The 23,608-nt window shown below is 46.6% G+C and overlaps 1 protein-coding gene across 2 annotated transcripts in view; it reads left to right on the forward strand.

The window, feature by feature from the left end:
* The window catches only part of SIK3 (SIK family kinase 3), a 467,469-nt gene that overhangs the window by 242,712 nt on the left and 201,149 nt on the right, over positions 1 to 23,608 (forward strand). For both annotated transcript variants that reach the window (XM_086956798.1, XM_086956799.1), the window contains exons 6-7: positions 10,908 to 11,051; positions 23,294 to 23,374. In XM_086956798.1, coding sequence (XP_086812924.1) covers positions 10,908 to 11,051; positions 23,294 to 23,374 — 225 coding nt within the window. The remainder of the gene's footprint in view (positions 1 to 10,907; positions 11,052 to 23,293; positions 23,375 to 23,608) is intronic.

Here is a 23,608-nt window from a genome sequence, read left to right on the forward strand (position 1 = left end):
CTAGCTTGCCCACTTTGGGTCTTACCGAACTTTAGGTAATTCTTATAAGTCACTGCCTCTTTAAAAAATCAACAAAGAAAATAGTAAAGAATCAATCTTGGATTGAAGATAAGGCAGCCCTAACAAGGAGGTCACATGGCTGGATCATCTTGAGTTCCTATTTCTCTCTGTCTGCACAAAAGTATCTAGCTTCTGGATTTTGCCACATATACAAAATTAAAATTTTAAAATACAGACTAGGCTTGCTGCCATGCACAAAGCATTTTCCATATTGGCTGAAAAACCAATCTGATCCCAATTGTCGCTTGTGTGGTACATTGCAAGAAGATATGGTGGACCTTCTCTGCACACGCAAAGAACTAACAAAGGAAAGGAGAGAGCTTTTAAAACCACTTTTTAATCAGAGAGGTATTCTCACACGGAGACAGGCTGTGCTGGCATGTTTTGCACCCGAGGACTCGCAGTTTAACTGCTGCTTTGTAAATTTCTTGAAACAAGTGGAGAAGAAAATGCCTAGTGAGAACAGCAAAACAGCTGACAAGGAAAAGTTGGACGCTGCTAAATAACTGCTTATTCCTTTAATGTACTGTGAACATCAATTGGTTATAGTGTGTTTTAACTGGTTTTAATATTTTTAAAAACTGATGACATGTAATGAGATATTTTGTAGCAATGGTTTTAAGTAACTCTGCCAAATAAATTAAATTTGAAACCATCAAGACAATAGGCCGTGCACCTTTGGAGATGGTTGGATCAGTTGCAGATCTTTCTGTTGGTCAGCATGATTGCCAGAACAGATGAGCCGAGCAGGCATAGGCTGACAGTCTACAAATGGTGTCTTCATGCAGAGGTGGAACTAGGCATCTTCGAACTATGTTGCATAGTATGCTATACTTTTAATCCCCCCACCCTCGAATAACAGGTTGACACGGGTATTATGTACACATTGCCATCGTTACCTCTCCAGCCTCAAAGAAAGCTATGACAGATTGGGTCGAAGTCATCTTGATAGCCCTGTATTAGGCCAGGAGGGTGCTGTACCTACATCTCTTGAGCCTGAAATTTTTCCATCTGATCAGGTCACCACCTCAGGAGAAGCTACTGTCTCTGCAACATGGGAATGTCCTACAACTAAATCTCTGTAACTTACACCTTCATAGTGTAGCTTGAGCGGCTACAGATGAGTTTCTTTGATTTTCCGCCTCCAGTAGTGGATGTCATACTTGCAGCCAGACGTTGGTCAACAAAATCCATTTATTCTGGGAGAATTTTATGGTCTGGTGTGGGATCCTGCACCTTGAACCTTTCAGGGCCAACCGTTCTTATGTATTGTTTGTTTTGTTGTTGGACCAGCAGTGCCTGGCAGCGGACTCACTTAGGGGTTACAAGTCTGTCATTTCAACTTTGTTTGCCAGATCAGCTTTCCCTTTTCAAATCACCTTTAGTGAAGTGCTTTCTGAAATGTCCGAATCACATGTTTTCTCTGCACCTTTCGCCATGGTGCAATGGGACCTCAATTTGGTCCTCACCTTCCACCGTTTGAGCCTATGCGTAGTTGTTCCTTATGGCTTCTGGCAATCAAAACATTCTTTCTCATTGGAATCCCTTCTGCTTGAGCGAACTGCAGGCACTGTTGGTACTACTTTCCCTTGCACCACTTTATTTCCATACAAATTGGTGCTGAGGACTCGGGCTGCCTTCCTACCAGATGTGGCGTACCCTTTCTCGTTGAACCGGTGATCACCAGACCCACCTTTTTCACTCCGCCATCTGCGTCTGAGGGCGTGAATGCAGAAAGAGTAAGAAACTGACATCACCATGCAAGGGTGCCACCTATATGCCGCCCGATCTGTCATTCAATGGGGGTGCGAGATTGCAGTGGCGCTACATAATGTGACAACTGTCAATGCTCAGGAGTCATTGCTGGGATAAATTTCTGAATCCAGTTTGGTACCAGGGATCTTTTAAAGGTGAGGAAGTTGCAATTATGTGGTCATCCACAATTAAAAGCGCTACAGAAGAAAAGTAACTTGTTCTATTGTACCAACGAATCAGTACTACAAATTCAGTGTCATAGATTTACTTATCTACGCAATTCATTCAGAGTAATCAAAAGACTGTGATTATTGATAGTGGTTGCTTCTTAGTGTGGTATTAGGGTCTGTGTTACCACCTACTCCCACTGTCACTCCAGAGTTCATTCTGAAACTAGTATTCCAATACTGTCCCCTTTATGGTTGGAACCTGACTTCAACTTTAGCCCAGCCCAGGAGGCAAGACTATGTCCACGCCCTTACAATTCTTGATTAATAGATTTCTAATACTTAATAATCTTTCATATATTTTTCTCACATTATCCTTTGTGCGTCTATATGCTAATATGGTAACTGTTTCTGTTGTGTTCACTCTTGAGGGCCTGTGCGCACAGACTGCAACCTTTGCCTAGGTGGCCATGCTGGAGATTTGAAGCTTTGCAGATTTGCATTGTTGCTAGTTCTGATGAAGAAAGCTGGTTCCAGTTTGCATAGTCCTTGGATGGTCCTGGTGTTTGTCAGTGTCCCAAGGGCAATTGCCAGATCCAAAGCAAGATGACCCCCCCCCCCCCAACCCAAACAAAAACCACAGATTAATTTCACTTCATGTTGGAAGCTGGGTCGCTGATGAGCAAGCTTCACATGAGTACTATGGTGGACCACTGATGGAAGCCGTATACAAAAGTTCCTGAGCAGGTATGATAAGAGTAAGTTTCTAGACCACAGCTTGGTGGTAGCAGGGATTTTTAGCAGCAATTTTGCTGTTCACTTTCAGACACCACAGCAAAGAGGGATTGGCTTGTGGGAATCCACTGCACCTTTGCGTGACATAATTTAGATGGGGTTTTTCTTCTAGGCGTTCCACAATCAAAGGAGAGTCTTCGAGCATACAAAGAAATTCCTACCTGTAGCACTGGAGGGTGACCGTGAGGTGTAATACCTCATACAACAGCTCTATGTGAGAGGAATCATATCCCCCTACATTGCACAATGCCATTCTCCCCTGGGTTTGGTCTTCATCCAGCTGCTCGTCTCCTGCTGGTAACTGGAACTTGGATTGGCTTCTAGTCATTTCCAGATCCTCTTTCGCCAGCCTGATAGCTCATTCCTAGGATCCTTCATACATTATGCTTCTATTGACATGGCAAGAGGAGGTGTGGCCTTGACCTAAAAAGAGGCTTGTTTTCCTAAAATGCCAGTCTTTGACCTCTGTAATCTTCTTGAGTCCTCTGCTAAAGATCACATGGACAACCGTCACAGAGAAAGCCTGAACCACGAGAAATGTTTATTCCCCAATCCTTATTTGAAGTCTATTACCTGGTTTTAGTGGAGTGGGTTTCACTTCCTACCTAGCTACTTAGCCACAGGCCGTTGTTCTGTAAATGTTGTGTGCTGGAGAGCGAAACCGTTTCTTTTCCGTCACAGGAGTAGGCAAAACAAATGGCCTCCCCTGTTTGACTGATATGCGAAACTTGTCTCTGCTCATCTCCTTACATTACTGCGGAGCTCCTCTCTTGTCTTGCTTTCACTGGAACATGGTGCACTAAAAAGCCCTTCAAACATAGTTCCAGTGCCTGCTTTCAATCTACATCCTCTGTCTGCCAAACTCTCTCTTCATGTGGTGAATCACTCATTCCCAAGTGATCAAGGATGGATTTCTGTAGACATTGACAACCACATGCGTGCACACATTATGCACATTCTGCTTCATAACAGCACAAAATACAGTACAGTAATAGATGCAAACCATTAAAATTCACTATTGCATAGCTGTCATGTCAAGAAAGGAGCCCCAACGAGGGGTGCTGAATTTCTTGGCTACTATGCAGTCTTCACATCCTCCATTTTAGAAGTTAGATAATAGTTTAAAATCAATGCACACAATGTGAATTTTAAATAGGTTCACACTACAAAAGAAACGATTTAACGTTAACGGTATTTTTACAGCTTAAAGCATGTTACCAGATTCGCACGTGACATTCCTGTTTCTCTCGTTTAAGGGAGTGGTGTGTTTACTATTAGAAATCATAAATCATCAGTATGTTATCAGTACCCGTTTCACCCCCAAAAAATTGTCGCAAAAAGGAATCTTAAAATGCTTGTCACCTACTTGGTCATTGTCCGCTTGCACTGAATGTCGGCTGTATTGCTGTTGGCACACCCCATGGTCCGCTCCTAAAATTAAAACTTTCTGATGGATACATCTGCCTGTGGATTCCTCACCTTTTAAATTACCCCAATGCGCAGCATTGCCATAGAATCTTTTCTCCTCTTCTCTCCCACATTGAGGACGTCACAATGGAACGGCTCCGCACGTGACTCCACGTCACATCATCGGAGCAATAAGATGTTGTCGCCGGTGTGCTGATGCCAGTTCCCGTTTTTCCGCGTCGTCTAAGCCTAACTTTTTTTTCCCCAGGCTCTCCATTTCTGGGAGTTTCTTTCTTGCTATTGCCGCAACTTTGTAGCCATCGAAGAGGACTACTCCGAGGAAGTCAGGTTTCTAGCCGTGCAGAGAATGTGGGGGCCAGATGTGCATCACTGACCCTCATGAAGATTGTGTATGGTGTCTCTCCTCGGACCATGATGTCGGTACATGCACTTTGTGCAAGCGCATGAATCCAAAGGCGCTGAAGGAGAGGGAGGCCAAATTATTCATTGCCAAAGCCAAAAAGGGGAAGAGAGGTTGCAGAAGGTTACGGATCCGCTCAAATTAGTTGACTCTAGACACTTCGAGGTCTTCTAAGAAGCACAAGAAGAAGCTGAGCCATGGTTCTCAGCATCGCTCTTCGAAGGATGTGACTCCAAAGTCATCGCAGAGATGAGATCTTTGCGACTCCTTCACCGCAGGCCCTGTCTCCGACTACAAGAGCAGTGACTCCACTGGCTCATAGAGCTGCAACGCCGCCACCGTTGCCAAAGTCAACCACTCTACCTCCGGCTCCGGGGTCTCTGGCGCCGCAACCGGAGCTGAATTTGGCGTCTCCTCGAAAGGCTTCAGAGCCTGTGGTACCGGATCTGGCATATTATGCTTTCCCACCTCGGATCCGTTGCATTTGTTAAATGCGATGTTCTGCTTGTTTGCCAGAGTTGGGAACCCTACTGGTGTGCCTGTTTGCCCCATGGGCCCATTGGGAAATTCCATGTGGGGTTTGCCACCTCACTTTCCCCAGGCACCGCTCATGCCCATGGCTCCAGGGAGTTGGCCTCCTCCATGCTAAGATTTTCGATGCCGTTGCAGTCCTTCGATGGAGGAGCTCCTCTTGATGGTTCATCCCTGACGCCTTCAGGCTTCAAGGCCTGTTGGAGGAAGAAAAGTACCAGCAGGAACCTGGAGGAGCTGGGAAGGAGAGATTGTAGATCCTGACGCAGATTTTGAGATTTTGCAGGAGGCTAGTGGCCCGGATGCCTCTCCTTAGTGGGAACCAGAAAGGCTGCAGACCTGTTGGAGTTGCCTCTTACACAAATGAAAGACGACCATAGTGAGACTGGATGCAGACACGTCCCGGCATTGATTTTAACCTGAAGAAGTCTACCTATGTAACCACAGTAAAGAGGATCAATAATTTGGAGATTGTTCAATCCCAGAACTCGAGTGACAGAAAATTCAAATTATATTAAGACTACATTTCATTGAAGGCTCACAGGGAGACCCCCACGTTTGATGGGAATACCCTAAAAATAGTTGGGTGATACTTGACCTTGAGGAGCCAGTTCCCAAGAGTGATCATTGAATGATAACAGATCACCAATTCTGATCTGAAGTTGTGGGAGACACCAAGTCTTTTTCCTGAAGAAGGTCGGATCATTTTAACCCACCGAAACACGTCTGCTGGTTCTACAAAAGCACTAAATCAACCCTATCATGGCCAAAAAAGAGACTACAAAATAGTTGTTTGACAAATGAATTTCTTTGTGATTAGTGTGTAACAATGACAAAAAACTAATGTCTATGATATTCTCCCATGTTCATTTACTGTGATTTTTGTAACAATTTGTATGATGTTTGTGAAATTTTTATGTGGCTCCCTATTTAGAGAGTTATTTTATCTTGAAATAATCCATGTTTTTATTAAATGCACTCTTCGTATGTCTTTTTTAACAGATTTTACAGAATAAACATTCATACATTGGATTTTTGCAAATAGTCAGCACTGTTTGGTGATATTGGTATGCTTGGATGAATGTTGTATGATTTATTACCGGTTTGTCTAAATACACACAAAGGGAATTGTTGTTTTTGATTTTGTCAATTTGGTGCCCTATCCCTTTGTGTAAAGTGGACCCTCTCTTGTTGTTTGGGAGTTGCCTCTTCCTACAGCGGGGTTAAGATCTAATATTCCTATGGAGGAGCTCCATTCCCCTTCCCCTGTTTCAGAAACTTTGCTTCCCTTCAATGAGGTTTTGACCGAGCCCATTCTGGATGTCTGGCAGAAGCCAGTGTCCACTCCAGCGGTTTCCAGGACCATGGCAAGGAGGTACAAAGAAGCTCTGGGGGATCCTGCATTTCTGTCCACCCGTCCTTCGCCAGAAAGCTTGGTGGTCAAGGCTTTGTGCTCTTCAAGGCTGACTGCAGGTTCCTTCCCATCTACACCTGTGGATAGGGAGTCAGAGCATGAAGCAATCGGCAAAGAAGGTGTTCTCGGTTGGGAGTATGGCCCTTTAGTCCACAAATGCCACATGTCCTTTGGGTTGCTACATCCATACCCTCATGGACTCAGCCAGGGAAGTTGTAGCAAAGTTGCCCGAGGAGGTACCAAGGGCATTTCTCAGAGGTTTTGTCAGATTCCCAAGCTGCTGCCCGCCTAGTGATCCAATCTGGTCTGGAGACGGCCAACTCCATAGTAAGGACAATGGGATAGTCTGTGACAACTAGGCGGCACGCATGGTTGGGAGGTTTGGGATTCTCGCCTGATGTCCAGGAACATTGCTGGATTTGCCCTTCGATAGATCTCGCCTATTCAGGGCTAAAACTGATTTGGCGCTGCAGCGCTTTAATGACAGCAAAGCCAGGTTTTGAAGGCTTCAATCTCAACCCAGGAGCTTTGGGCAGGTCTGCAAGTTTTGTGGCTTTGGAAGAAACTTGGCCTTTTGTGCCAAGCAACAACCACAGCAGCCGGCAAATCCCTTGTACAGATCCTACAGGGGAAAGGGCAGATGTAGTCTGCTGGAAGCTGCACGACAGCAAGTCTCCTCCTCCTCCTCTACCCCTCCAGCTGTTGTGGCAGGGAAGCAGCTCTAGCTCCACCATCCTAGAGCTTTGGAGGACGGATGTCCCATTTTCTACAGAATTAGAGGTTTGTTACTACAGATCTCTGGGTTTTGAACATCATGGAGAGTGGGTATGTCCTACCCTTCCGGGAGTTCCTCCCTGTCAGGGCTTTTGATTGAAAGAGCATATCCTGCTTCTCCAGGAAGTGGTCCTGTTGTTGCTGCGAAAAGGTGAAATCAAGGTGGTTCCAGAGCAGGAACGGGGTCAGGGGTGTTACTCTCTGTACTTCCTGAAACCCAAAAAGGATGGTTGTCTACGGCTAATCCTCAGGATTTTGAACTTCTACCTCTAACCGGAGAAATTCAAAATGTTGACCCTGGTACAGGTTATTCTTGCGCTGGAGAAGGAAGACTTGATGGTGTCAATCGATTTACAGGATGGGTATTTTCACATTCCCATCCTGTAGTCGCATCGGATGTATCTCCGTTTTGCGGTGGGGTCTCAACATTACTAGTTTGCGTTCCTTCCGTTCGGCCTTACTTCTGCACCTCGTGTCTTCACATGGTGTTGTCGGTGGTGGTAGCTCATCTCAGAGGGCCGGGGATTCCTGTTTTTCCCAATCTGGCTGACTGGCTTGTCAAAGCAAAGTTGCCAGCGATGGTGCTGTATCCTTTGCAGGTAGCAAAACAACTGTTGTTAGAGTTGGGGTTTTCTATAAATGTACCCAAATCTCAACTCAGCACAACCTGTTCATGGGGGCAATACTGGACACTACTGCAACTCGTGCCTTCCCACCTCTACAGAGGATTCAAGACATCCAGGCTATGATTCCACTTTTTCAGAATGGAGAGGCTGTTCCAGTCCTGAAGGTCTTGCACCTGTGCAGTCTGTATGCTTCCTGCATTCTGTTGGTCAGAGACGCTGCAGTGGATCTGCTATAGTGGAGTGTTCCAGGCAGCCTGTCTCAGGGGAAGCTGTTCCAACCTCCTTCTCCAGTGGCCACAGTGATAACGGAAGCCTCCACTCTACGGTGGGGAACCCATATGGGGGATCTACAGGTGAAAGGTCTTTGGTCTCCAGAGGAAAGATTGTTCCACATCAATCTTCTGATATTGTGGGCAATACGTTTGGCCCTCAAGTTCTTTAACCCTTCCCAGTCAGTCGGTTCAGGTCCTAAAAGACAACACTCCCACAATGTGGTATATAAACAAAGAGGGAGGAGTAGGATTGTATCTTCTCCACAGAGAGGCTATGTGACTCTGGTCCTGGTCTCATGACCATTGGATTTGCGTAATCGCAAGTCATCTGGCCAGAGAGCTGAATGTGTGTGTGGACAGTCTCAGTCGGCAGTATTCAACCAATCACGAGTGGCGTCTTCATCCGGAGGTGGTCCTTCACAGTTTCAGATTGTGGGGGTTTCCTAAGTTGGACCTGTCTGCCACTCACAAGAAGGCGCACTGCCCAGCATTCAGCAGTCTCCAGTATCCCAACACGGAGAGCGTTTTTGGATGCGTTTCAGTTACATTGCGGTGTACAGCTTCTTTCCGCGTTTCCTCCGAACCCATGATTCCTCAAGTTCTGAGAAAGATTCGCCAAGACCTAACCCAAGTCATATTGATCGCCCCGGATTGGCCGTGAACGGTATGGTACACAGACCTCCTTTGTCTCTCATTGCAGCCTCCACTCCGTCTCCCTCTCAGGGCAGACCTCTTCTCGCAATCACTGGGGCAGGTTCTACACCCCCAACTCCAGAGCCTGCACCTTCATGCCGTGGGCCAAGTTTATTAAATGGTGTGGAGACAATTCGATTGATCCTTTACTGGCCCATTTGTCTGATGTTCTGAGTTTCTCTCTTTCTCTAGCGCAACAGGATTGTAGCTACTGTTAAGGGCTATGTGTCTGCCTTGTCTACTTTTCTCTGTTTGCCAGATCAAACCTCGTTGTTTAAATCTCCCATAGTTATGAGATTCATTAAGAGACTCGCTAATAGGTTTCCTCCATCTCCTTTTATCATGCCTCAGTGAGGTATGAATTTGTTTTTCACATTCACGATGGGTTCACACTTTGAACCATTGCATAGTTGTCCCTTAAGGTTTCTAGCGTTTAAAGATATATTGTTAGTTGCAATCACTTCCGCTAGGAGGGTGAGTGAATTGCAGGCTCTTAGTTCCAAGCCTCCCTTTACATCTTTCCGTGCAGAAAAGATGGTTCTTAGAACCAGAGCTGCTGTCCTGCCTAAGCTGATCACTCCTTTGCACTTGGGGCCATCCATCACCTTACCCACTTTCTACCCTCACCCTCATCTTTCTGAGGAGGAGATACTTCATAGCCTTGACCACAAGAGGGCGGTCCGCTTCTACTTGGACAAACCCAAGGACTTCAGGTTCGACAATTAACTTTTCATTGGTTATGTGGGCAAGATGAAGGGCAAGGCTGTCCACTAAAGAACGCTGTCCAGGTGGATCATCTTGTGTATCAAGATCTGCTAGGCCCTGGCCAAGAAGGAGCCTCCTGAAGGTATTCCCACTCATTCTACGAGAGCTAAGTCTTCTTCTTTGGCTTTGAATAGAGGTGTCCCTGTGGTAGACATCTGCCAGGTGGCAACTTGGGCCTCCCACCACACTTTTGCAAAGAACTGTTGCTTGGATTCATTGGGGAGGAGGGACGGCCATTTTGCTCGTTCTGTGCTGCAGCATTTTTTGGTGCAGCAGGTACCCTCCTCCGGGAGTAGGACTGCTTGGGGAGTCAATTCAAAAGGTAAGAAATCCACAGGCAGATGTATCCATCAGAAGAACAAGTTACTTACCTTTGGTAGCGCTTTTTCTGGTGGATACAGTATCTGCCTGTGGATTCCTCAACTGACCTGCCCACCTCCCTGTTGCCTGTCTGCTTATACCGAAAAATAATCAGTGCAAATCTTATGTGATTTATTGTTGGAATCATGTGATAATTGGCACTAGGAGATGTCTATTATGAAGAATTTCCAGGTTTGGTTGTGCTTGCATACTGTGTATACTTGTGAAAATGTTGTCGTTTCACCCGTTCACCTCGAAGGCATGGAAAAAAGGGGTGGAACTGACGTCAGCACGCATACGAGGTCTTCGTGTGGCTCCGAGGATGTCGCGCGGAGTCGCGTGTGGAGCCGTCCATTGTGACGTCCTCGTCAACATAGGAGAGCTGAGGAGAAAAATGTCAGTGGAATGTTGCCATCGGGGTAATTCAAAAGGTGAGGAATCCACAGGCAGATACTGTATGCACCATAAAAAGCGTTACCGAAGGTAAGTAACTTATTCATTTGTGCTAAAGAAAATTCCTAACCAATAGTTGGTCGAATAATGCATTGCAGGTAACATAAGAAGAGTTTGAGGCAAAACTGTTGTTACAGGTAAGTAACTAGTTTATTTTCATTGGTAAAGCAGATCAGGATTTATAAGGAAATAATACTGTGATTAAATCTGGAAGCAAGCTCTAACCACTTACATAGCTGTATGCTATTTTTGGCACTCTTATTAGATACAAATGGCGGCATCTGAGTTAGTTGTTTTGCGAAGTTATCTTTTCAGACATTGTCTAGATTTGTTATTTTTTTAGCCTTTATCTGTTTGGTGATGTGCACAAATATCTCGCTTTAATGACTAAAGTGTGGGTTACTCTCTTTGCAGTCGTTAAGGACGGATGCCTACGATCACTATAGCGCCATATACAGTCTTCTGTGTGACCGGTTGAAAAGGCACAAGAACCTGCGTATCGCTACTCCCCCCAGTGTTCCACGGGCCATGTCTTTCCAAGCACCAGTCAACGTGCAGGTAATCAGAGCCATCTAATAGGTCAGTCAGCACATTAAACTGCTAGAGACAATTCAGAATTAACTGGTAGCAGGTTGAGATGTGGAGGACTGTTTGACAGAGACACAGTCTCTTAAACCCAAGCAATTTTCACTAAAAAAAAATAATTTTATGCATGGGGTTGACTGCGTCTCAGCCCTGGGCTGGTTTCCCTCTACGCCTCATCCCATTCTATAAGGTGCACCCCTCCAGTACAAAAGGCACTAATGAAGAAAATAGCTTTGCAAGTGTTTTTGTCAGACCATCCTCATAATTTCAGACCTAACATGGATTGTGTGTAGTGAATAAGAGGCATTTATAATAAAACATTTCCAGTGATTTAGGAGTTTTTCCTCGTAGGATTCTCATTGATGGCCATAAACGTTAATGTAATTCTCTGCTACAAGGCACTGCATATCAAAATATGTATGATAAAGTAAAAAGAGTCCAACATGTTGCAGAGCACACACCAAAAGCTTTTTTCTACCAAGAGTTTCAAATGTTTAGCCTACATGTAGATCCACAAAAAAGAACCTTCTAAAAACATTGCCTAACCTTTCACAGAAATGGCCCTTTTTGTGACTTGCCCGTCTTACAGTAGGTTAAAAGATGCCACTGTTCCACAATACTTATACTTTTTGTTTAAATTTGTTTTATTAAGTTTCAACGCATCAAACACAGTGCAATATGACAAACATGATTTCCGAGGGCAATCTTGTAATCCAGTACTGGACCACCCCCCTGCTTCAATTGGAGAGTTATTCAAACAGCCGGGTAACACGGCGTGTCCATTAAAGCAACCCTAGGAAAGCCCTCGGTTGGTAGTGCGTCCATATGCCCCATAAACAAACAAACTCCCCCCCAGTTCCCAACCACCCGTCCCCCCCCCCCACCCCACCCCTCCGGTGTGTCGCCTAAGTCCTCTTGATGGGGAACCTGTACCTTGGTTTGTGGGCTCTATCATGAGGGGACATCACTCCTGACAGGCTCGTCTGTGAGTCGCAGCACCCTGAGGTATTTCAGGCGCGTGAGTTCATTGAATTCCCCAGCTAACAAAGTAAGGAAGGGTCGCCATATAGTAGTAAAGGAGTCCGAGGCCTGAATTAGGGTTGCTTGGATCCGTTCCATACCTAGTATATACCCGAGCCAATGAAGCGAGCCTGTGTGTGTAGGTCTCTGTGTGGTGCCCCATAGCGGGAAAATATGATGTGCCGCTGCCCCTACCGCCAACCCCATCTGCCGCCTCCTAATTGATTTGGGAGGCCCAGTAGTGTGTAGGCAGGAAAACGGGGGATCTCAGTTTCAAACTGTTTGTCAATGTCGTCTAATACTTCCTTCCAATAGTCCGTCAACTCTACACATTCCCATAGCAAGTGAGTTAGCGTTCCCACCTTGCCACAACCCCTGCAGCATGGTTACCTTTATGCAGCCTAGCCGGCGTCAAATACCAGTAATATGCGATCTTAACTGCAAATTCCCTACTTGCTACATTCCTGGCAATGTGGTGGGCTCTATGATAAATATCTCGCAACTGCTTATCCTTAAGGGTCCTTCCTAGCTCCAATTCCCAGCGCTTCTGACCAGCAGTGCGTGAGATGGAAAGGGGTGGGCTTAACATTTTATAAAGGTCCGTAATCGCCTGTCTGTCGGTCTTTTTCATGATGAGCCATTTCTCAAAAGTTGTGAGACTACGGCTCACGTGGGGTAGGATGTCTCGTCGTGTTAGTCAATGATGTATCTGGAAGAATGGAACCTCTGCGGCATTATCAGAGTGTACATCTCCTTCAAGGTATCGAATTGGATAAAGCCGTCCAAGTCACAGGTGACCAGCGGATTTGCATTCCGAGGTTCACCATGGACCAAACGCTCGAGGCTCCACCCCCGGGGGAAATGCCGGGGTGTCAAACAGTGGCGTAAGAGGTGAGGGGAATGTAGTGAGGCCCCTGTTAACCGCTACCACATCCCACACCTTAAGGAGCGTGCGAGTAATTGGCGTTTTTTTTATATAAGACAGTCTGTCCGATCGATTCAGGAAGGGAACCTTCCAGAGCTACATTTGAGCCTTCGTGCGGTCCTGAAAAAGCCACCTCTTTTCCGACTCTGGGCGGTTCCACTCCAAGAGGTAGCGAAATTGTGCCGCTTGGAAGTATCAAAAAAGGTCAGGGATGCCCAAACCGCCCTCCGTGGGACCCTGTCTAGCCAAGTCCCTGCGAAGCCGCGGGCGTTTTCCTGCCCAAACGAACTGCCGTATGGCGTCCTGCATTTTCTGAAGTACCCCTATCGGTGGTGTCACCAAAATGGTATAAACACATAGAGGACCTTAGGCAACAGGGACATTTTGATCGCCACTACACGCCCGAACCAGGATATTGGCAGCTGCCGCCATCTCATGAGATCCCCCTGAATTCGAGCAAGGAGCGTCGCATAGTTATGATCGACCGTTTGTGTTGTGCTGGGCGTCAGGGTAATCCCTAGATACGGCACAGACATACTAGAGGTGAGGCCCCCAAACAGTCGCAGGCTACCAGTGGAGCTGCGGACGTTGTGGCCCAGAGGAAGAATCAGAGATTTGCCTATATTCATTTTGAACCCAGAGACTTTCCCGAAGGCCTCCATTTCAGCGAGAAAGGCAGGCACGGATGTTTGTCAACCGCCGCAAGTATGTAATCCGCATAAAGGCTGAGGGTATGGGGCTCGCCACCAAACGTGATGCCAGTGATATCAGAGTTATCTCGGTTTATTTGCACAAATAGTTCGATGTAAAGTGCAAATATTAGGGGTGATAGCAGGCACCCTTGCCTGGTGCACCGCCCGATATCTAAGGGCTGCGAACCAATGCCGTTAACCCGAATTGTCACCTGAGGGGAGTCATAGCAACTGGCGACCCATGCGCGGAATCGCTCCCCAATGTCGAAGTGCGCCATAGTCTTATCCTGGTATCCCCAGACCACTCTGTCGAACGCCTTCTCAGCGTCGACAGATAAGAGAGCCGCATCTGAATCGTTAAAATGGGCTTTATTTATAACGTGATGGAGACGTTTGGTGTTGTCGCTGCACTGCCGATTGGGAATGAAACCTGGTTGATCGGGCTCTATAATGCCCGGCAGGCAAGGTCCAAGCCTCGCCGCTAGAATACCCGTAAAGATTTTAAGATCCAGGTTGAGCAATGAAATAGGCCAGTAGGCGGCACATTGGGAGGTGTCCTTGCCCGGTTTAGGTAGGACAATGATATCCGCAGCGAGCATATCAGGTGGAATGGACCCCGGGCCCAAAAGGAATTAAACAGTCTGGTGAGAACTGGCGCCAGTAATGGGCAGACGGTTTTATAAAAGCCGGCGGAGAAGCCGTCTGGCCCTGGTGCTTTCAAAGGCTTGATTCGTGCTATTGCAGATCCCACTTCCTCCGTCTGTATCGGAGTGTCTAGGGAAAGCGCGCTAGCTCTGTTAAGTGCCGTAATCGCTGCCTCTCTAAGGTAAGCATCCCCTCCCTCAGGATATGGAGTTGGTTCCGCAGCGTAAAGCGAGGCATAAAATGCCCTGAACGAGTCTGCTATCTGCTCATCTTCATAGAGCGTTTGCCCCCCCCCCCCCCTCCCCCCACCGGCCCTGTATATTGGAGATCCTAGATCGTTGGACCCTTGCCCTCAGTTGACTGGCCTCCCACATAATAGGTATGTCTTAAGCGTAGGGCTGCGTATTCAGCACGATCAAGATCGAGGCTCGCTAGCTGTGCCCTGGCTGCTTTTAGCTGTCGCCAGATTCTAGGGGCCCCAGTCCGGCAGTGCACCTGTTCTAGCTCCAGCACTTGTGCCGATAAAGCCTGTCTCCTGTCCTTTTGTTCTTGAGCTTCAGCCACAGCAAGTGCTATGAGGTCCCCGCGCACTAGGGCCTTAAGTGCCCCCCAAAACGATGTCACTGAAACCTCTGAGTTGTCATTAGGGTGCAAGTACTCAGAGATGCTCTTGTGTATTTGCTGTGCAACCCCTTTGCACTGTAACAAGGCCTCCCGGAGGCGCCACTTGCATTTGTGTGATTTCGTGAGAGGGACTGATAAGTGTAGCGTAACTGCGTCCTGGTCGGAGAGTGCGACCGGTATAATGTCTGTGTCTGTGACTAAGGCAGCTAAGTCGGTGGTCCCCAGGAAGTGATCCAACCTAGCATAGGTGTGATGCACATGAGAGTAAAAAGTGTACCCTGTAGAGTGGGGATGCAGCTCTCGCCAATGATCCAGAAAGCCTCTACTAGCCAACCACTGCTTACCCTCTGATGAGATTACCCCTGTGGCCCGAAGCGGTGACTGGATCTATCTCTGACCTGGTCCATCACCAGATTGATATCGCCGCCCACCACCGTGTATCTCGACTGAACTGCAAGGACATCAGCTAGGGCCCCAGTGAGAAATCTTTCTTGCCTGGTGTTGGGAGCATATATTGACCCAATAACCAGTGATCTTTCTCCCACTTGAACATTATACGCCAGGTGCCTGCCTCGAATTTCAGCAGCTTTGTCACCCACCTAGCCCTTGAAGTGTCTGGCAAAAAGAAGAGCCATCCCGCCTTTTTCGCCGCAGTGGAAGAGTAGTATTGCAGGGGGAAAGCCCTAGAGCGCATCCAATGCCAGTCCCTGGAAGCAGATGTGTTTCTTGCAGCAGGCAGACCGAGGCCACTGAATTCTCTAAAAAAGATATGACGGCCCTCCTTTTTATGGGGTTATTAAGCCCTTTCACGTTCAGGGGGAGAATCTTCAGGACATCCTCAACCATGATGGAAACCCTGTCAATCCCCTCAGATGTATAGGAAGACCAAGAACCCATACCTCTCTGCCGGCACCCCCTGAAATGCGACACACCGGATCCCTCCCTCCCATCCCCTCCACCCCCGTACCCAGACCCCCGTCCCCAACAGTACCCCACCCCCCCCTGCCCTTCCTCCTCCTCCCCCCTCCAAATCCTGCAACTGTGCTTTACTTGCGTGGCCTCCCCAGCTCACTTCCCCCCCTGTCACATCTTACCGCCACACTTAAGCGCTCCTTTGCACCCTCGACTCTTTGAGGCTCCCAGGAGTGCCTCTACCGTATTGCCACTCAGCAGGGGTCTGTAGGCTGATTCTAGTTTATCTGTCCCTTCACAGTGTAATCTCCTGGCCGGTGGGACCGACACGGCCCAGCACTCTTCTCCCTTCGCCTGCTCGCTCACTGCCAGCAATGCTCATACCATAACGCCCCTAGGGCTAGCGGCATACCGGGAAGGCCGCCTACCTAGGTGCTCCTCTGGCCGTCAAAGCTTGAGCCCCCAGATTGCTCGTTCCATCGTCTTGTGCCCCCAAGGAGGGCCCCTAGCTGGCATCAGCGGTGCTTCTCATGAAGTGCGCTTTGGATGGAGGCGTGTCGCGATTGCCGCCATGTATCTCAGGGCCCTTCTGTGCCTATATGGCGCCTCTATGACTCGGGCGATGCAGGCCCTCGCTTCCTCCCGGGGGTTTCCTCAAAAGTCCCTCCAGTATGCCCCTTAGCTCCCGCAGAGGCCCAGAGCTCTCACTTGCCTCCTCCTCCTCCTCCCCCCCCCACCCAACAAAATGGCACTAGCAGGTACGCCTGGCCGCACCACAGCCCCCTGTCGCCACACCTCGCTGGGCCGCTGGTCTTCACCCCCTCGTCTGATGCTGCTCCGTATCTGGCCAAAGGCGCTGGGTGGATGCGCCAAGAATCGCTGCCAGACTACCGGCGCATCAGGGCCCGTCCGCCCCAGGGAGCCTCGGGCTCAATTTCCACCTCGCCGGCGCCCTCACCTCACAGCGGCCGCAGCGCCGTCACCTCCGCCTCTCTGTGTTCTCCGGGGTGCTGCCCGCCTCTGCCTCGCTCTGCAGATTCCACTCTGTCCCCGACCTCGGCACAGGGGCTCGAAGCGGATCGTCATCAAGCGCTCCAGTCCGCAGGCCCTCGGTCGCGGTCCGACCCTTGAGGATCGTCTCCTCACCAGGGTGCCATTTTCTTTCGACCGAGCCAGCCCGGTCGCGAAACTTTCCTCCATGGACCCCTGCTTCACCTGTTGTGCTCCGCGCCGGTTCCAGGTGGATTACCGGTTCTCCCCGCACTGCTCTATAGAGGGGGGGGGATTCATCTGTATTTAGCCCCTGGGGATAGTTTGACGCGGGGAGCCTACAGGATCTTCTACCACCTAGGTCGCCATCTTGGCCACGCCCCCAATACTTATACTTTTAACGCTTTGCTTCCACTGTGGTGGTGCCTGTTACCCCTAAGTACACTCACAGAGAGGATCCAGGGTGAAGACATCAGGAAAAGAGGAAAAACTACAACATTCTCATTGACATTTATCACACTTGCAGTTGAAGAGCTAGATGCTGGCAAAGGCATAAGCCTCGACTTGTTCTCGGGTGAGAACAGGCTAACAGACTTGACTTTGACAATCTGCTACAGGGATATAATCAATAAGTCTTCAATGTTGAAGCATTCCAGGCACTCAATGGTGTCTCTTTTGATGTCAGGCTATCTTAATTTGTTCAACTTAAATACATAGTTCGCTGGAAGCGCCCACACCGTCAGGGCACCTTTCCACATGGCCCAATTTGACATAACAAAATCTCAAAATCCATGTGTACAAAAGAGGCCGAATATACGTGAAAGAAAAGACTGAAGCTGCCACCATCTGCTGAGTCACCTACACATCCTTTGGGAATCCAAGGTTTGTCATTCTGATAGAAGATCCTCTGCAAGCTCTTTTCCAACCTCTCTATCTTCCCCCTTCCCTGAGAATTGTACCAAGGCAACGTTCAAATTGTCCTGTTTGAACTTTGCCTTGGACACCTAGAACATCTCCTGGAGGCATTCCTCATCTTGAAACACCTCAATCTGTCTTGAGGGATTCAGAGTCCACACACACACCGAGGAAGTGTATGAGAATGAGATCACAATGATCTCCTTGTTCTTGCACACACTCCATAGACTCACCCAGTCTCATATCCACCTATGTCTCTAGCAGGTTCACCATCAAGGATCTCCCCAGAGGATTACATCACCCACTTTCATCATGTTTTTTGAGGGGAGTATCTAAACTAAACAATGTACTGTAGATATGATCGACATCCATGTTTGCTAAAAAGAAGATACTTCAGCCTCCAGAAGGCAAATTCCTAACACTGGCCATTGTAAAAACAGCAACTCTGTCTGTTAAAAAAAATACCAGCCTCTCCAGCAGGATCCAAATTTCTTGGGAGTCTGATCCCAATCCGTAATCTTCCTTAGTCTCGGTTGTGAGAAGGAGGCATGCGCTGACACCTGAAACATCGATTCTACCTGATAGAAAAAATATGAGCATGGATGTTTCCGGAAAGAAAATAAGTGCTACTTCTACCGCTGCACCAAAGTCAGTGTGAGAAATTGCTCGTTTTGATCTTTATGACGGGGGGTATTGTGGAAGGCCTTAAATCCTACAGTGATGACCCACAAAACATAGTAGGCAGGATTTTGAGGAGATGGTGCATGAAGCTTCTCTTTTCTCAAATCAGGTCATCAGTACCCCTTTGGTGGAGTTAGCAGTCTCTGACTGTTAACATGGAATCACTCTGCACCGCTTTCCCTGGTTGTGCTTGACATTCTTGAAGCCTGATGCGCACTGAAACTTTCCACCCTCCCATATTCAGATTCCTCATTGTTCAGTCAGACGAACGGAAATATAACTGTTGAAAAGAATGAGGCTGAGACCCTTAACACCTTCGACGCTCATGACGAGCTCAGCTCGTCATGAGGTACACCTCCATACACTCATGACGAGCTGAGCTCGTCATGAAACAATGGTAATCATGAAATATCAGCACAGGAGGAAAATAACACTAGCATCGATGGTGATAAATCAGTGGATTTTGAGGTAAAGATATTATTTAAGTCACAGTACAGGAGCAGAGACTACAATTCTTTTCTCAGTCATTAAGTCGCTTAGCTGTTACTTAAGCCACTCTAGTGGAGGGAGCAATATTGGAAGAGTGGGGAAGATCAAGAACGACAAGTGAGTGCTGATTATTGTAAGAGATGGGTATTATCAGCATTTCAGTCCTTTCTGCTTGCTGCACAATTCCAACTAGTCATCCCGTGGAAGGAAGCTTCTTCATTACTAATCAGATGTAAAGTGCAACCAGGTTTTACCCTCACTGTTGGGAGAAGCACCTATTCAAAATATTGTCTGGTTCAGAAAAAATCCAGAAGAATTAATTCACTTCAGTCCTTGATGTACAAACCACCAACTGGATCTAAAGGAAAAACATTTCTATAGAGGCCTTCCAACAAATATTATTCATTTCAGGTTGTATGCTCAGGATCTGCAAGTGCTTACTTCCACGTTTGCACTGCAATAAAATACTGAAAGTACCTGAGGTTTGTAGTAGGAACATCAGGGTACCAATATGCTGTCCTTCTATTTGGTCTGAAATGTTCTCGTCAGGCATTTTTTAGAACAAATGGCAGCAGTGACAGCCAAAGAATTTAAATATTTTCTTACCTCAGGGATTTGTGGATAAAACGTACCACTCACACACCTAAAAAGTGGATAAAGGCTTTCAAACAAAGGATGTTATTACTAGATGCTCGTAATATTCTGACCCATGTGTAAACTCTTAGTCACTCAGGGGTCGTAATTACGAGTTTGAAGGTATTTAACGCATCTGATAATTATTAACCTCTTCTATCTGTCAGACGGCCTGGCCATCTGACGTCACAGTGGGCGTGTGCGTCGGACGAATGTCTGAATTGCGGTTAAATGCTTTAAATAACTCAATATTTACATTTCTGAACGTTAAACCTGCCGAAATGATCGGGGGTTAACATATGTTATTCGCTGTATTATGCGGATTTTCGTGTGTTAAATGCCAGTATCCTCACGTTATTGCCCATGGACCCGTAACAAGTGTTATTTGTTGCAGCTGATAAATATTGTACCACGTGGTATCTTTATCAAGGGCGATAAATAACGCCTTAGCTCGTAATCAGGCCTGTAGTCTCTCATGAATTCTGGGTCTACCGATAAACATCCAAAAGTTAATGTATCGGCCAGTCCAAGTTCTGATTTTTATGGGGGCGATTCTAGATGGCATTCGTCAGCTAATCTTCAGATTTTTGGTATCCAATGATCGATCTCTTTGCAACCTATAAAATAAAAAATGCCAATATTTCACAACCAGGTTACTGGCGCAAGCTTTATTGTCCAGTGCCTTTCTGATTGACAGGTCAGAGCCATTAGGTAAGGCTTCCCTAAGATTCGCTTAATACCCACAGTCGTACTGAAACTCCAGTATTGCCAAGGAACGGTGATCCTCATTGCTCGAGACTGGCTAAGTGATGGTACGCAGACTTGTTACAAATGTGTTTCAAGCCAAACTGGAAATTGCCATGAAGACTGAACATGCTAGCTAGATTGCAGTGTTTGATATGCCATGCAAACTTGACATCCTTGAATTTGGCAGCATGAGTCCTGAGATCAGAGAATATGGACATCTAAATGTCCCTCAGTCATGCAGGGTATTCGTAAGGAAGCCAAATGACCTTTGACTAGGACTTGCTTTTCCTTCAAATGGAAGATATTTTGTTATGGTGTCAACAGAGAGGCTATAACCCTATCAGCTGCCTAGAAGAAGTCTTTCTTTCATACCTAAAGCAGCTGGCACATTCAAAATTGCACTTTTCATCCATGACAGTACATCCTGCTGCTATTACAGCTTACAGGAACAATCTAAATCAAATGTTCTTTTTCAAAATTCTTACAAATAGAGACATTTCAGAAGGCCTGGAGAAAATCTTTCCTCCCTTAAGGACAAGCCCTCCCCTTTGAAAGCGCAGTGTGGTATTAACTAAATTAATGTGTACGCTTTTTTGCCTCTTCATAGTCCGTTATTGCAGCATCTTTCTTGGAAGACTACCTTTCAAGTTGCTTTCACCTTACCTCAAAGGGTTAGTAAGGTTCTAGCTCTTTCTACGGTTGAATTTTACACAGTCTTTCATGCAAATAGTGTGGTGATGAAAACGCATACTTTCTTTCTACCGAATGTAGTTTGAGGCTTCCTTGTTAAACAGGCTATTACCCTTCCAGTTTTAGCTACCAACCAATCCTCTCCAGCTGAGCGTTCTTTGGGCTTTCAGGAAGTGAAGAAAGTTCTCAATTTTTACTTGGATAGAATTAAAACCTTACACAAATCTGGGCAATTTTGTATTAACAGTCACAACCACCAAATTCTGGTCACTTTATAACAGTCTATCTCACTGGATTGTAGACTACATATGACTGTTATCATTTGGTTAGTAAACCCCTGCCAGGAAGTTTAAGAGCCCATTCCACTAGGATATCAGTCACCATGCATATGTAAAGTGGCTACTTAGAAGGCAGCCCACACTTTGACAAATCACTATTGTCTTGATTCTGATACAAAGATGGAAAGGTCGTCTCTACTGTTGGTCAAGCCACAAAGATGAACTGTTTTGTCTAACCCTGTATTCAAAATTCTTCAGTTGTTATTACTGGATATATATATTGTTTAATTACTTATGCCTAAGGGCGACGAGGAATCTAACATCTTTAAGATTTCTACTCTGTTCTTTCGTTTAGGACTTTCAATGAGAATCTTACAATGTAAGAGAAATTTTTACTTATTTGTGTTCCTGCCTCTGCATCTTAAACGCCTTCATTGACGTCATAAATGGCCCTCCCTTCTCCCTTACTTCGGCATCTAGTATAAAAATCATCTGAAATGGATTTGTATTCTCCATTATTAGCTTCAAAAAGACCTTAATCTGTGAGGTTACTGCAAGTACATGGCATCATTGGCATTGAAAGCTCCTATACCTCAAAAGGGACAAGGTTTTGTTTTCCAATCGCTAACGCAAGTCCTATCTATCTGATATTTTCTTAAATAGACGTATAGGCAGCAGATTCTGTGAGGGATGTGGCAATGCAAATTTTGGGGATATATTTAATGTGAGACAACATATGCCTAAAATTCGTAAAAGCTTGACTGGGTGTGCTGCAGCATGTTGGATTCTTAACAATTTCTATTCAGATATGTATATATATATGTTTTTAATGAATTGTGCCATGGCCCACCGCCCCAGTGACGAGTTATTCTTTCGTTGGTGACTTCAGTGAAAATTCCTGCAGTTTAGAACCAGAAATACAAGTAACCATTTCTTTCCCGAAAAAACAACCCAAAAAAAAATCTTTCCCAGCAACGAACTCTCCGCTCTTGTCCCACTTTTTATTTACTTTATTCTTCATATGCGTGTGCGGTTACTGCTCTTAGTTATAGAGTGGGTTTAACAAGCAGTCCCCGTGCAGGAATGCTCCTCTCTTACTTCTGTTTGTTTCACAATGTCTGGAAACCACTGTGATGGCTTCAGGTATGGGGCATCTAAGCTTAGCCCTATAACTGATTGGACATAGAATGGGTGATATGTGCCTTCTGCACTTCTAAAGTGGGGGGAATCGGCCAAGGCACTGGTGCCTGAACCACTACTGTACTGAGGATTTGGCCATCTTTTGCCCTCCAGTGATGTGGGCCAAGGAGATGGAGTTAGCACAAGTGTTCTTGGGTTTAAAGATGATGAAGGTCTGCCAAGTACATTGCCTGCCTTATGGAATATCTGCAGAGGGTCTGAGCATTTAGAAGTGTGTGATATGCCATGGTAAGAGGCTTAAATCCGGCTTTATCTTATGGATATCTTCATACAGAGCCAGGAAGTAGGATAGCAGTGGGAGGGAGAGAAAGACGTTGAGAAGATGGTGATCTCGATAACTTTATAGCTCACATAAGATTAACTGTCTACTCTTGAGATATTGACAGGCTGTGGCTTGGCTCCGGCTTCACTTTGTGCTTTACGTCTAGACCGGGGAAGGCCATGGCACCGTTAAAGGGAACACTTCTGTGGAGTTAGCTGATGCGCTTTACAAATTACAAAATGAACAGTAACGTGGCTCTATGATTGACAAGAACACCTAGGGTAGGGTCGTACAGTCTGGTGAAAAAATGGAAATCTGGTTTTCAGTTGGACCCCACAACTGAGAGATCATGACACATCACACATACACAGGTGGCCTTTGAACTGCCATAGTCATTCTGGTAAAGGGGTTGAAAGTTACCTTGGTAAACTCCTCACTTATTCAGTGATAGGGTGGGGTGTGGCAGGCGGGATCTCTGCATCGTCAGCACTCACCTCTCCTCCTCTTCTCAGCAGGCCGAGCCAGCAGGGAATGCTCTGAGCATGAACGTGCCGCAGGTGCAGCTCATCAACCCAGAGAACCAGATTGTAGAGGCAAGTATACACTTCCCGTCAAGGTACTGTAGAGTGGCTGCCATTTGTAAGCCACCGAAGAGCCTTCTGCAGCACATGTTCTCTGCAGAACCACTTCCCAGGCTGTGTCTGACAATTGTTGGTGGGCTGCTTATCGGAGGGGGGGGGGGAAGCTATTTCTCATCCTGGTTTGCTAGCCTACACTATTTCGTCTAGTTGTTTTTGAAACATTGAATATTGTAATGTCTGACTTTG

This window comes from Lissotriton vulgaris, chromosome 2_1 (assembly GCF_964263255.1).
Source record: "Lissotriton vulgaris chromosome 2_1, aLisVul1.2, whole genome shotgun sequence".
NCBI classification, from domain to species: Eukaryota; Metazoa; Chordata; class Amphibia; order Caudata; family Salamandridae; genus Lissotriton; species Lissotriton vulgaris.